The sequence below is a fragment of the Micromesistius poutassou genome (assembly GCF_964030765.1).
Source record: "Micromesistius poutassou genome assembly, contig: SCAFFOLD_230, whole genome shotgun sequence".
Classification (NCBI taxonomy): domain Eukaryota; kingdom Metazoa; phylum Chordata; class Actinopteri; order Gadiformes; family Gadidae; genus Micromesistius; species Micromesistius poutassou.
The window spans coordinates 32,993-46,782 of record NW_028177491.1 but is presented as its reverse complement, the minus strand read 5'-3'; the positions used below and the strand labels follow the sequence as shown (position 1 = coordinate 46,782).

The window sequence follows — 13,790 nt, the reverse complement described above, 5'->3', positions numbered from 1 at the left end:
ATAGCATAGTGCACAAATACGCGGATAGGGTGAAAGTCAGAATGTTTCAACTTATTTTGATCAGGAACGATAATTCGAAATGATGGTTAACCGTTAAATGAATAAGGTGTTTGCAAATGTTTTGCCTGCTTGGCCTGTTGGGTAAGAGGAGTTGAAACCGAAGTATGAAAGCGCTAGAAGCAGAAGGAATGAGTATTCACTACTACTATTCTTTAAAATTAAAGCGCATCATTATGTTTATGATGTGATTGTGAACCTGTTTTTCGAACTTGAGTTAAATAGTTTTAGTTTCGACATAGATAATCAGTCTAAGACTGTATCCATTCAAATATAACCTGTTGAATGGTGGCGACTATTCATTCAGGACAGTGGCGTTTCAAAAATATCCGCGCGCTGTTGTAAATCAACTCCCAACGGAATTCGGTGCCGCGTAATCCAGCCAATCATACACATGCGCCAGCACATGCTGATTTGCATGCGCCTCCTATAAAATCGGTTGCAAAACTAGTCTGCCCACATTCGCATCCAATCGCATCATGCCTGAGGTAGCAAAACCCGCGCCCAAGAAGGGCTCCAAGAAAGCCGTCTCCAAGACGGCAGTGAAGGGCGGCAAGAAGCGCCGCAAGACCAGGAAGGAGAGCTACGCCATCTACGTGTACAAGGTGCTGAAGCAGGTCCACCCCGACACCGGCATCTCCTCCAAGGCGATGGGCATCATGAACTCGTTCGTCAACGACATCTTCGAGCGTATCGCCGGTGAGGCCTCTCGCCTTGCCCACTACAACAAGCGCTCCACCATCACCTCTCGGGAGATCCAGACCGCCGTCCGCCTGCTGCTCCCCGGAGAGCTGGCCAAGCACGCCGTGTCTGAGGGCACCAAGGCGGTGACCAAGTACACCAGCTCCAAGTAGACTTCACCTCCAACCAACAAACGGTCCTTTTAAGGACCACCCAAATACCACTAAAAGCTTCTCCTTTCTTAAACTCCAATCTATAAGCTATATAGTCTACGTTATATTACTCAAGGCGTCCTCACAACAGACGGGAGGAACCAGTGTGCAGAACGCATATAACACCGCTAAGTGACTGGTCTGTATTCTGCCGTTAACCCCCGAGGCCGGGATAGAACTCTATTTACGTACCAGGTGGGTTTCCCGTTGATAAAATAAGACCACATGTCTTTGAAGGGATTTATTACAGGTCTGATTTGTAAGCGTGTAGATTTCATTCCACCCAAGTTCTTATGGACTTGCTGGGCCACGCGGCAGGCTGGCAGATGTCACTTTTAGGATATTTTAATGTTTTCCCATTAGTGAGAACCTCTTTGTTATCGGCGTAGGGGAGATATCAATATAGATATCAGATGACCTTTATTAATATTCTCTGTATTAATGTTCTGAGTTGATATTGTCCAACGGTTATAGAACGTTGGTGTATTCTAGTTCCTCTTGTCCACATTAAGGGATTCGATGCCGCCTAATCCAGCCAATCACACAAGCGGAACAGCACATGCTGATTTGCATGCGCCTCCTATAAAGTCGGCTGTAAAACTAGTTTGCTCACATTCGCATCCAATCGCATCATGCCTGAGGTAGCAAAACCCGCGCCCAAGAAGGGCTCCAAGAAAGCCGTCTCCAAGACGGCAGTGAAGGGCGGCAAGAAGCGCCGCAAGACCAGGAAGGAGAGCTACGCCATCTACGTGTACAAGGTGCTGAAGCAGGTCCACCCCGACACCGGCATTTCCTCCAAGGCGATGGGCATCATGAACTCGTTCGTCAACGACATCTTCGAGCGTATCGCCGGTGAGGCCTCTCGCCTGGCCCACTACAACAAGCGCTCCACCATCACCTCCCGGGAGATCCAGACCGCCGTCCGCCTGCTGCTCCCCGGAGAGCTGGCCAAGCACGCAGTGTCTGAGGGCACCAAGGCTGTGACCAAGTACACCAGCTCCAAGTAGACTTCACCTTCAACCATCAAACGGTCCTTTTAAGGACCACCCAAATGCTTTCTTAAGAGCTTCTCCTCGCTACAGTAAGATGACAATGCCTCAGTCAGTGTAGTAGTTGCGTTCGAATTGAGGCTAAACGTATCTGTAACGTCTTAATTTAGTTCCTAAATAGCATGAGGTAGGGCGCCCCCACCTGACGGTCATCAGAATCACATGCGATCTGGATTTTCGGGTGACTAGCTTCTGGATTTTTGTATGACTTCAATTGCAGGACTGCATTTCTTCTGCCTCGTATTTCTCTCCAATTACGCGCTACTGGCTCGGAAAGAAACCATGCTGCTCGCCATTGCAACTGGGTCACTTCACGGCCACGGTAGTAGCATAGCTACAATCACTAATACCACATGTATTATCTGTTAATGCTAAATGCAGCCCCTCACCGTATGTGACATGTTGTATATAACAATTCATTCATACATCGGGTTTGTTTTGGGGTAAACAATTCATTTGAAATGCCAATTTCATATTGTTACTATGGTGAGTGGTTTGATGATTCGTCGATCTGTTGGTAATGCCTCCTCGCGCTCCTCTTTCAAAATAGGAGTGAAAGAAAGTTGAGTGCTCTTTTCATCCTTCTCCCGTTACTAGTTCCCTGTTAAAAGGTACATACACTTTTTGTATATACACCCCATTGATAGTTGAAGCACGTTTGATACAAGGTTCGACAGCATTGTAAAAGGAGCTTCTTCAAATATTTGGGTGGCTCTTAAAAGAGCCGTTGGGGTTGTGTGTAGGAGCAGATGGTTTAACCGCCGAAGCCGTACAGGGTGCGCCCCTGCCTCTTCAGGGCGTAGACCACATCCATGGCGGTGACGGTCTTCCTCTTGGCGTGCTCGGTGTAGGTGACGGCGTCACGGATCACGTTCTCCAGGAACACCTTGAGGACCCCGCGGGTCTCCTCGTAGATCAGGCCGGAGATACGCTTCACTCCGCCGCGACGCGCCAGACGGCGGATGGCGGGCTTGGTGATGCCCTGGATGTTATCACGGAGAACCTTACGGTGACGCTTGGCGCCTCCTTTCCCGAGTCCCTTTCCTCCTTTGCCGCGACCAGACATGATTATAGTTTGTCAGAAAACTGTGACTTGTCAGCGCTAGGCTTGTTCATTATAAAGGCTTTTTGCGGACCTGAGGGAGACGAAAGGCGGGAGCTCCTCTACAGACCACGCCCATTACCTCTGTTCAACTGTGGCTGGAAAGTTGACGCAGTTGAAAGTTGACACATTCATTCATTATTTGTCTGTTGCACTATTGTTTGTTGTAGGTCCTGGCACTTGATGAACACACTTAATGCAGGTTGTATTCATTCATTGTACTTGTGTAGCATGTACTTAATTGTGTTGTGCATGCATGTTGTGTAGCATGTACTTAGTAGCATCTGCAGTAGCTAGCCATCACTGCTGTGTACGGGGAATGGGGTCAGCCTGGCGGTTGTCAGTACTTGCACTTGGTTCTATGAACGTCTTTACTGCACCGACAGCGATATATTGTTTCACTTCTTATGACAAATGTACTCATTGTAAGTCGCTTTGGATAAAAGCGTCTGCTAAATGTAATGTAAAATGTAATACATGTCTATACAATTCAAGGGGACTTTATTTCTACATTTTCTTATTGTGTACTTATCTTGTCCTATGCACTTATATATACCTACATAATATATGTACATATATTATATATACACGATGCATCTTACACTTCTGGTTAAATACACTTCGGTTGACTAAACACTCGTCTTCCCCAAAAACAGATCGAACGATTAATCAGAGATGTGATGTTAGTGATCCAAAGAAATACAGGCTACGTTTATCATATTCAGTTATCGAATGAGTGCGCTTAAAAATGCGGGCCCCACCATATTATTATAACATCCGACCGGTAGAAATTGATTATTTGCTTAAAAAGTTCAAGACAACTACATCTACACATGCTGTGCACATAAAACAAATCTGTACTTATTGCTATTTAACTATGGTTTCGCAACGAGGAATGCTCTTATGAGTATGTAGGTGGCTCTTAAAAGAGCCGTTGGGGGGACTTGGAAGTTGGTCAGTTTAGGCGCGTTCTCCGCGGATGCGGCGGGCCAGCTGGATGTCTTTGGGCATGATGGTGACCCTCTTGGCGTGGATGGCGCACAGGTTGGTGTCCTCGAACAGGCCAACCAGGTAGGCCTCGCTGGACTCCTGCAGAGCCATGACGGCGGAGCTCTGGAAGCGCAGGTCGGTCTTGAAGTCCTGAGCGATCTCCCTCACCAGGCGCTGGAAGGGCAGTTTGCGGATCAGCAGCTCGGTGGACTTCTGATACCGACGGATCTCTCTCAGGGCCACGGTCCCGGGCCTGTAACGATGGGGCTTCTTCACGCCGCCGGTGGCCGGGGCGCTCTTGCGGGCAGCCTTGGTGGCGAGCTGCTTCCTGGGGGCTTTGCCACCGGTGGACTTACGAGCGGTCTGCTTTGTTCTGGCCATGTCGTTTGGGTGTCTTCAAATCGAAGGTAAGGAATCAACGCGCCGAGTAGATCTTATATAGCCAGTCCCGGAGAACCGCCCACGATGATTGGTCTCTCTGCGAGAGAGAGGGGGGGGGGGGGGGAAACACGCCCCTTTTGGAATCATTCATTTACAATTACAACAGCGTTAGAGTTCAGCTTGTTTCTAATGTTTTTGTGCTGTTTTTTTCCGCCGTAGTAGTAATTCTTGAAGTGGAAATCAAGGCAGCTTGACAGGTTGGATCAGAGGATCGAATAGATGGTTTATTCCAGTATGTAATACAGCACAGGTACAGACTTAAACTGAATAATCTATAGTGTAGCTGGATGAGGAGCAGTCTCCATACGTCGATCGCCCTGAACCAACGGTGGGACGAGTATTATATAGTATACGAAAGAAAACGTGAATAACAAAAGAACAGAAGCAGTCCCTCCCTTGTTCATCCTTGCAGAGACAAACAAAGCAGGATTGTTGGAAAGAACTGTAATATATGTAATAATCAATACAGAGACTCTTAATAAAGGTCAGCTGATATCTATATTGATATCTCCCCTACGCCGATAACAAAGACACTCACTAACGGGGGAAAACAGTAAGAGATCCTAAAAGTGACATCTGCCAGCCTGCCGCGTGGCCCAGCAAGTCCATAAGAACTTGGGTGGAATGAAATCTACACGCTTACAACTCAGACCTGTAATAAATCCCTTCAAAGACATGTAGTCTTATTTCATCAACGGGGAACCCACCTGGTACGTAAATAGAGTTCGATCCCGGCCTCGGGGGTTAACGGTAGAATACAGACCAGTCACTCTTAGCAGTGTTTTATGCTTTCTGCACACTGGTCCCTCCCGTCTGTTGTGACGACGCCTTGAGTAATATAACGGAGACTATATAGCTTATAGATTGGAGTTTAAGAAAGGAGAAGCTTTTAGTGGTATTTGGGTGGTCCTTAAAAGGACCGTTTGTTTGGTTGAAGGTGAAGTCTACTTGGAGCTGGTGTACTTGGTCACCGCCTTGGTGCCCTCAGACACGGCGTGCTTGGCCAGCTCTCCGGGGAGCAGCAGGCGGACGGCGGTCTGGATCTCCCGGGAGGTGATGGTGGAGCGCTTGTTGTAGTGGGCCAGGCGAGAGGCCTCACCGGCGATGCGCTCGAAGATGTCGTTGACGAACGAGTTCATGATGCCCATCGCCTTGGAGGAGATGCCGGTGTCGGGGTGGACCTGCTTCAGCACCTTGTACACGTAGATGGCGTAGCTCTCCTTCCTGGTCTTGCGGCGCTTCTTGCCGCCCTTCACTGCCGTCTTGGAGACGGCTTTCTTGGAGCCCTTCTTGGGCGCGGGTTTTGCTACCTCAGGCATGATGCGATTGGATGCGAATGTGGGCAGACTAGTTTTGCAACCGAATTTATAGGAGGCGCATGCAAATCAGCATGTGCTGTTCCGCTTGTGTGATTGGCTGGATTACGCGGCACCGAATTCCTTTGTTGTGGAGCTAGATCATTATAGTTACTAGATCAGTGTATGACTGGAACTGTTCAATAAATGTAAAAAATGTTTTTTAGTTTCTTAGTTAGATCCACGGTGTCTTCTGAGCGGTTAATTATTAACATCACATACATAAAACATTACTATAGGAAACCATTCAAATCGTAAATATATTTTCACTCATGAATGACTCAGTAACATTGTTATACCATCCTTTCAAATTGCAACCTCTGTTAAAGCAGTTATAGTTTAATGATTCGAGGCAGCTTGTTCTGACCGTTCATAACTACGTCCCAGAGGAATACATTTACCGCGCGGGTATTTTGAATTCTGCTGTATTTGGTTGCTAGGCATTTGTCATTTCTACTAATTCTTTATGCCAACAATCATTTGCACTAGGTGTACGGGCATCTCAGCATGTCGACGAGACCGTGGTGTCACGTCGTAAAAGTAACTGAACTCCATCTGCAGTAAGGTTAGTAAGTCCTTGATAATTATGTGGTTCTGTTCGTAAACTTCTGCTGCTCAAAAACGTGCTTCCCTTTGTCCAGACTCGGCTCGACCTTTGCTCATTTTCCCCCAGATTTAGCCAATAAACACCCGTGCAAAATCCACTGCAATTCTCATGCAACTTTTTCCACACATGTAAATTTAGAACCATATGTTGGATCTAAATATACATTTTTATATCAAAATCTTATATCTCAATCTATATTCTAACTGCTTAATCTGAAGCTAAATCTTATTTACATCTAAATCTTTATATATAAATCTACATTTTATATCTAAATCTTTCACCTAATTGTTAAATCCATTCAACAGATTTGCTAATTGTCATACATACTAATTACATACTAATGAGTTCTGACTCCTAACATCCATATTTTAGGGGCGGTATCACACGCACGGACAGAAGGCCGATATAGATAAATACGGTAGATAGACTAATGCAGACAATAACGATTTAGTAAGAATGTAGACTTCAGCTACACGTTTCAAAAGGTAATGATTATTTATATATTTGCTTCTGGTACAGCAGCTCCTGCTTCGTCAGCCGCTGCAGCTCCCCCTCCTGGAGAGGGTCAGCGCCGCGCCCACAGAGGAGTCAGGAGGAGTCAGGGGGAGATAAGGGGTGAGTTGGTAAGAGGTAGTTGAGGGGTGAGTTAGGAGGGGGGGGAGGACCGCCACAGATCAGGACGTCTTTAATAAGGCGAACGTCAGCGGTCGGCTGACACCGCAGCAACACGCGCTGAACGGACCAGAGGCTGCAGCTCCCATCACAGTTTGGTAACCGGGTTACAGCGGTTACCGCGGTAACCGTGTGTGTGTGTGTGCAGGGGCGTACTTAGTCATTTGGGGGCCCAAGGCAAACCCAGTCATTGGGGCCCTCCACATTCTCGTTCTGCACTGTATATATATATATATATATATATATACACATATATATATCGTATAACTCTGCTTCATTTTCTCAACCCGCGCCAACTAGTTTGTTTTGGTACTGTCTTCCTGAATCAAGCCTGCACATGCGCAGTAACATGGAATAGTCCATTGCATGAGAAGGTGTGACACAGCCACATGACGTTATAAGTGTTTGAAAGAAATGGTACAAATTGTATGTAAAAAAAAACAGTGCCCAGTTAACATAAAGTTTTAAATCCTTGCAAGGTTAAATAATGTTTTGGGTTACATGTTAATTGGTTTTGTGTGTGTGTTTGCCGATGTGGAAAAGCCATAATAATGCCAGCGACATGTGATTTTTGCTGGGAGGACATGACAAAAAGGTTACTGGGACTTTAAGCTAGGTGACCTTAGGGGGCAAGGGGAGGAGTTACAGACAGGTACCAGGAAGCAGTTGAACAAAGGGAAAATGTTTGGGATGGCCGAAGGAGAAGGGTGGTGAGTTTAGGAAAGGAGGGATCCTGAAATCTTAAAACCCCACCAAACTCCTGAGAAGGCCACGCTATACAGACAACAACGATGGAGTATATTTGTTTGAGCCTGCCTTACCGGTGAGATCCTTCCATTTTTTCTACAATGCATTGTTAATGGACTACTTTTATGTGTTTTTTGGCGGAATACTTTTTGGTGGTTTTTTGGGCTTTGGACTGTCTGGGTTTTGGGTGCTGGACTTTGGGAGACTTGGGGAAGGGTGAAGGAAAAAAACAAACGTATGGTGTATAAAAGCTGTGGACAATTTGATGTTACTGATACAATTATCAAAATCAATACAAAAGCTTTTGAGAAAACAGTTTGTTTATGGGGTATTTTCTTTGGAATATACTGGATGGCTGATGGGAATGTGATTTGATTGATGTTTTTTTTGGAATAAGATGAGGTTACATATGTAACTGAAATGTATTATGTAGTTTTCCGAACAAAAAGTGATATAATATTCCCTAGTGATACATTTTTACTGTAATACTCTCACATAGCCACATCCAGTAGCACCGAGCATAGTTTAGAGGTAATTTCCCCTCACAATCGCCAGAGGGCAGCACTGAACACATTTGACAAATTAAGCAGTAATACTCGCATAACCTCAGAGGGCAGTACTGAGCACATTTGACAAATTAAGCAGTAATACTCACATAACCTCAGAGGGCAGTACTGAGCACATTTAACAAAGTTACAAACATTTACACTAGGGGCAGCAACGGACACACAGAGGAAGTGAGAAAACCATAGAAGAAGTCTACTCACCTGTTTATAAAACTCGGACTCGGCCAAGAATCTCTTGGGCGGCGTATCGATTAGATGTAAAGCTTAGAGACGCTCCACGCGTGTTATATACGATCCCTCTCCTTTTGTTTCATAGACGATAGACAATAGATCAATAACCTTAACCAAATAAAGTGAGTTAAAAGCGATCCTGTCTCGGCGGCCTTTCCTGGACTAAAATTCATAACAATTACAAAGGGAGGGGGGGGCAGTCAAAAGATCATGATAGATTAAGCATTTTTATGGATTTTTAAGCGCGCAAATTAAGACTAAAAAAATATTATTGCTTTAAATCGAAGAAAACTTTCTTAATCAGTATTGTATGAGACATTTGGGGGCCCCTGGAAATCTCGGGGCCACAGGCAATTGCGTGTGTGTGTGTGTGTGTGTGTGTGTGTGTGTGTGTGTGTGTGTGTGTGTGTGTGTGTGTGTGTGTGTGTGTGTGTGTGTGTGTGTGTGTGTGTGTGTGTGTGTGTGTGTGTGTGTGTGTGTGTCATTTCAATGGCATTGACATGCTAATCGCGATGAAATCAACTTTATTTAAACTCTGCAGAATGTTAAGCTGTATTAATACTGATTTGATACGTTGAGTATCAAACACACACTTACACACACACACACACACACACACACACACACACACACACACACACACACACACACACACACACACACACACACACACACACACACACACTTACACTTACACTTTTCACCGGTGGTTTGACCAGAAAAATAAATGCGTTCTTGTGTAAACTCACCTCCGTCGTGTGATGGACACAGACAATAAAAGCCCTGGTTCTGGTTTGGGTTGCGTTACGGCACCATTAAATGACCAGAAATGACACAACATAACATATAGGCCGTAGACAAAAGGTGAAAGTGAAAACAATGAATCTCTTGAATCATTGTGTTTTCAAACAGCGTGATGGCATTAAATCAAAATAAAGTAAATCGAACAAAATAAAATAGAAAGAATACACTAACCACACATAACTCCGGGGACTAACGAACCTTCTTACTCCCGACCAGAAATAACCAGTGAGTGTTCCGGGTCCTCTTGCTTCTGCTCTGACTGCTGACGACTTTCGGCTTCGCCCGCTTTGAACATCCCGCTCCCGCATTGGGCAGTCGTAAAGCAGCAGCACAAACACGGTTCATCTCCCTCTAATTACGTAATCGGTCGCCTAAAAAGAATCACAGAGGTCCTGACCTCGATCAATCTCCACACAAAATATATCAGGTTTTATTCGGGGAACGGAATATGTAATTTAAAGATCACTGTCTACATATATAAGTCTATGTTATGTGTTTGGTCGATAGTGATATAGTGATAATTATAGATCTATGGTGGTAGTTTACCACTATGGCTGCAGTAAGAACACTGTGTAATGAGAACCGTAAATCGGCTGATGAATGTGCCTTTTCGCCAAACGTCAATCGCGTGGTGTGTGTGTTTTACACCACATTCAGCGGTATGAGCCTTCTCATTCTGGGACCTTATCTCGATAAACAAGATGTGAAAGAATAACGTCAATAACACTTTTACAAGTCACTACATGTGTACGCACGCACGCACGCACGCACGCGCGCGCGCGCGCACACACAGTCCTTCATCATCTTCTTCTTCCTCACTTAACTGTGACACTGACTGGATTCAACCATTTCAAACTTCATCAGAACAGCTCAGCTATTCTATATTTTATCTCAAATGTATTACAACTTTATAACATTAGCTATTGTTTAACTCGTGTTCCTTATTTGTTTCCAAACAGTTGACCTTTTTTTAAATGGTGTGCATGTTTACATTGTTTACTTTTGAACTTTTGTTCGAATCCCTTCACTTGATTTAGGCCATCTAACATTTATTTACGTCTTCAACTTTTCGGCTTTACTGAAAACACGGAGCGGCAGTAGCTCAGGTGGTAGAGCGGGCTGGCTGGTGACCGGCAGGTTGCTGGTTCGCTTCCCGCCTGCTCCTAGCTGTGTGTCGAGGTCTCCCTGAGCAAGAAGACGGTAGTGACTGACTGGTGAACGTATGTAGTGACTCGCGCCGCCTAACAACTTGGTACGAGAGAAAAAGCTGTCTAGAGCAGGTTCCCTCGAGTGGGATATATGATCCACGGTATAACCCCTCCCTGTTTGTTCCATTAGGCTACGTCAGTATGCAGTGGGATTTGCATACTGAGCCAATTGGTTGGAGCCTTGACGAAGTGGTCCTCCTCCTCGCTGAACTGGTGGACTTCGTTTGTTTGGCTGGCTCCGGCAAAAAGAGCAAATAGAGGCTCCAAGAGGTGTCCGCTTCAACATGTGAGTACTACTTTTATTAAACAAGAATGCTTAAACTACACTACTACTATTACTCTACTATTGTACAAGTAGGCTACTGAGAGTGAGACACCGAAATGTAGTTTAGCATCCAACCAGGAGTACAAAGAAAAGCAGTAAAGTAAACAGCAGTAAAATGTACACAGGTAGAGGAATACTGATGGCTGCAGTATGAACAATATTGACAGGAGAACAGTGTGGAGGAATGCATTAAGATGGATTCAGTAGACGACTGAACATGAGAAGCAATATGTAGACATATACATATACACGCAGCAACTATGAGTGGATCATCCATGTCTAAAACGATCAGTGTAAAGATGTCCGGTTTGATTACAAATCTGACACTTTTTTTGTGTGTTTTTTTACTTTTTGAATGAAAGTTCAACGGAGCTTAGGGGCATTTAAAAAAAAATCTAAAAATAAAAATAGGTCAGCAATAGCGATAGGATTAGCTATAGTATGAGTAGGCCCTATATCATTCATTTTACAAACAGAAAAATGTATTCAACTTTTACACTACTCGCCCATTGGCTTACTCTACATACTGAAGATCATTTAGGAATGGTTTACCTCCATCTTTGGGTTCCTTTTTGGTTTCGTCTGTTTTTCTGCACCTTAACTAACCAGAGTCAACTATGTTTAGACTAGTCATATACAAAAATATAAAAAATTTAATGAAAGTGTATTAAAGTGCATGAAACGTGATTGTGATGCAGCAGCGCCCTCCGCAGGACTGCTCAGGTAGGAAGTGATTATGAAGAGATGATGAAGAGATGATTAAACCATTATCAGCGGACGCAAATCGCTCTAATGAAAGGTTTCCCTCAGCGGCTGAATGGCTCTCCTCTCCCGCCACGAGACCAGAGGTTCTGAGTCCACGACCCCGGAGCGACCGGACCCAGAGGAGGACCTGCTGGACCCGGAGGAGGACCTGCTGGACCAGGAGGAGGACCTGCTGGACCAGGAGGAGGACCTGCTGGACCCAGAGGAGGACCTGCTGGCCGCTGGACCGCGCCTACGACGGCGGAGGAGGAGGAGCAGCATGTATCTGCGGCCTTCAAGTACGCATCTGCCTCCTCAATGAATGAAGGATTTAACCCTGTCCGACAAACGTGACAAAGTGACTCATTCCAGTCTTCCCTCCACAGTGGAAGCTGAGTCGACCGGAGAGGATCCACGCGTGGACGTCTGCGTACACACACACACACTTCTCCGGTGGTTTCACTAGAAAAATAATTGCGTTCTTGTGTAAACTCACCTCCATGTAATGACGAACACAGAACAGACAGTAAAAGACATGTTTCTGATCCCCACACACAAACGCCCGATGCTTAATAATCATATTTCCAATCGATGAATCCTCTTAGTCAGGGTGTCCGCGCATCCTTAAAAAGTCTTCAAAAGTCTTAAATTCATGTTTCTAAATTTAAGGCCTTAAAATGTCTTGAATTCGTTAAAAATGTCATATGCTGGTCTTAAATACTGTAACTCAAGGTCTTAAATTTGTCGAGGCAGGACTATTTATTTATTTATTTTTCTCGCGGGACTTTTCGGGAAGGACACGTAGAGAGGCTTCTTTCTTGCTAGATATTTGGTCGGAAACATGCCGTTAAACTGCACTTTATGTTCAATAAACAGACAAAAAGTAAACTTGAATGAGTCTCATTGAGTGACACACATGCTATGCTTGGGTTGTAATACAGCGGGATCCCCCCCACCATCGCGTGCTTTAGGTCTTAAATTTCTGTTATGATATTTTAGTCCAGGAAAGGCCGCCGAGACAGGATCGCTTTTAACTCACTTTATTTGGTTAAGGTTTTGGTCTATTGTCTATCGTCTATGAAACAAAAGGAGAGGAATGGTATATAACATGCGCGGAGCGTCTCTAAGCTTTATATCTAGGATACGCCGCCGAGAGATTCTGCCCGCCTCTGTTCAGCTGTTGCTTTTTATAAACAGGTAAAAGTAAACTTCTTCTACGGCTCTAAAAACTTGCTCTGAATGAATGTGCCTTTTCGCCAAACGTGTGTTTTATACCACATTCAGCGGTATGAGCCTTCTCATTCTGGGACCTTATCTCGATAAACAAGATGTGAAAGAATGACGTCAACAACACACAACAAAACACACACACACACACACACACACACACACACACACACACACACACACACACACACACACACACACACACACACACACACACACACACACACACACACACACACACACACACACACACACACACACGCACACAGTCCTTCATCATCATTTTCTTCTTCCTCACTTAACTGTGACACTGACTGGATTCAACCATTTCAAACTTCATCAGAACAGCTCAGCTATTCTATATTTTATCTCAAATGTATTACAACTTTATAACATTAACTATTGTTTAACTCGTGTTCCTTATTTGTTTCCAAACAGTTTACCTTTTTTTAAATGGTGTGCATGTTTACATTGTTTACTTTTGAACTTTTGTTCGAATCCCTTCACTTGATTTAGGCCATTTAACATTTATTTACGTATTCAACTTTTCGGCTTTACTGAAAACATGGAGCGGCAGTAGCTCAGGTGGTAGAGCGGGCTGGCTGGTGACCGGCAGGTTGCTGGTTCGCTTCCCGCCTGCTCCTAGCTGTGTGTCGAGGTCTCCCTGAGCAAGAAGACGGTAGTGACTAGTGAACGTATGTAGTGACTCGCTCCGACTAACAAATTGGTACGAGAGAAAAAGCTGTCTAGAGCAGGTTGTGAAGAAGTTAAC

General features: G+C 44.8%; 4 protein-coding genes and 1 pseudogene across 5 annotated transcripts; 2 read left to right on the top strand and 3 right to left on the bottom strand.

Moving 5' to 3' along the window:
* Positions 1-536: 536 nt before the first annotated feature.
* LOC311376088 (histone H2B 1/2) lies at positions 537-911 on the top strand (the record flags this gene model as incomplete). The annotated part of the gene is made up of 1 exon (XM_084490977.1): positions 537-911. The coding sequence occupies one exon, from the start codon at positions 537-539 to the stop codon at positions 909-911; it is 375 nt and encodes a 124-aa protein (XP_084347103.1).
* Positions 912-1,582: 671 nt separating this feature from the next.
* On the top strand, positions 1,583-1,957 carry LOC311376084 (histone H2B 1/2; the record flags this gene model as incomplete). Its single annotated transcript, XM_084490974.1, has 1 exon — positions 1,583-1,957. The coding sequence occupies one exon, from the start codon at positions 1,583-1,585 to the stop codon at positions 1,955-1,957; it is 375 nt and encodes a 124-aa protein (XP_084347100.1).
* Positions 1,958-2,753: 796 nt separating this feature from the next.
* Positions 2,754-3,065, bottom strand: LOC311376081 (histone H4; the record flags this gene model as incomplete). The annotated part of the gene is made up of 1 exon (XM_084490971.1): positions 2,754-3,065. The coding sequence occupies one exon, from the start codon at positions 3,063-3,065 to the stop codon at positions 2,754-2,756; it is 312 nt and encodes a 103-aa protein (XP_084347097.1).
* Positions 3,066-4,061: 996 nt separating this feature from the next.
* LOC311376092 (histone H3.2 pseudogene) lies at positions 4,062-4,472 on the bottom strand (annotated as a pseudogene). Its single transcript has one exon. The product of its transcript is annotated as a histone H3.2 pseudogene (transcript).
* A 1,004-nt stretch (positions 4,473-5,476) lies between these two features.
* LOC311376083 (histone H2B 1/2) lies at positions 5,477-5,851 on the bottom strand (the record flags this gene model as incomplete). The annotated part of the gene is made up of 1 exon (XM_084490973.1): positions 5,477-5,851. The coding sequence occupies one exon, from the start codon at positions 5,849-5,851 to the stop codon at positions 5,477-5,479; it is 375 nt and encodes a 124-aa protein (XP_084347099.1).
* Between the last annotated feature and the right edge of the window lie 7,939 nt (positions 5,852-13,790).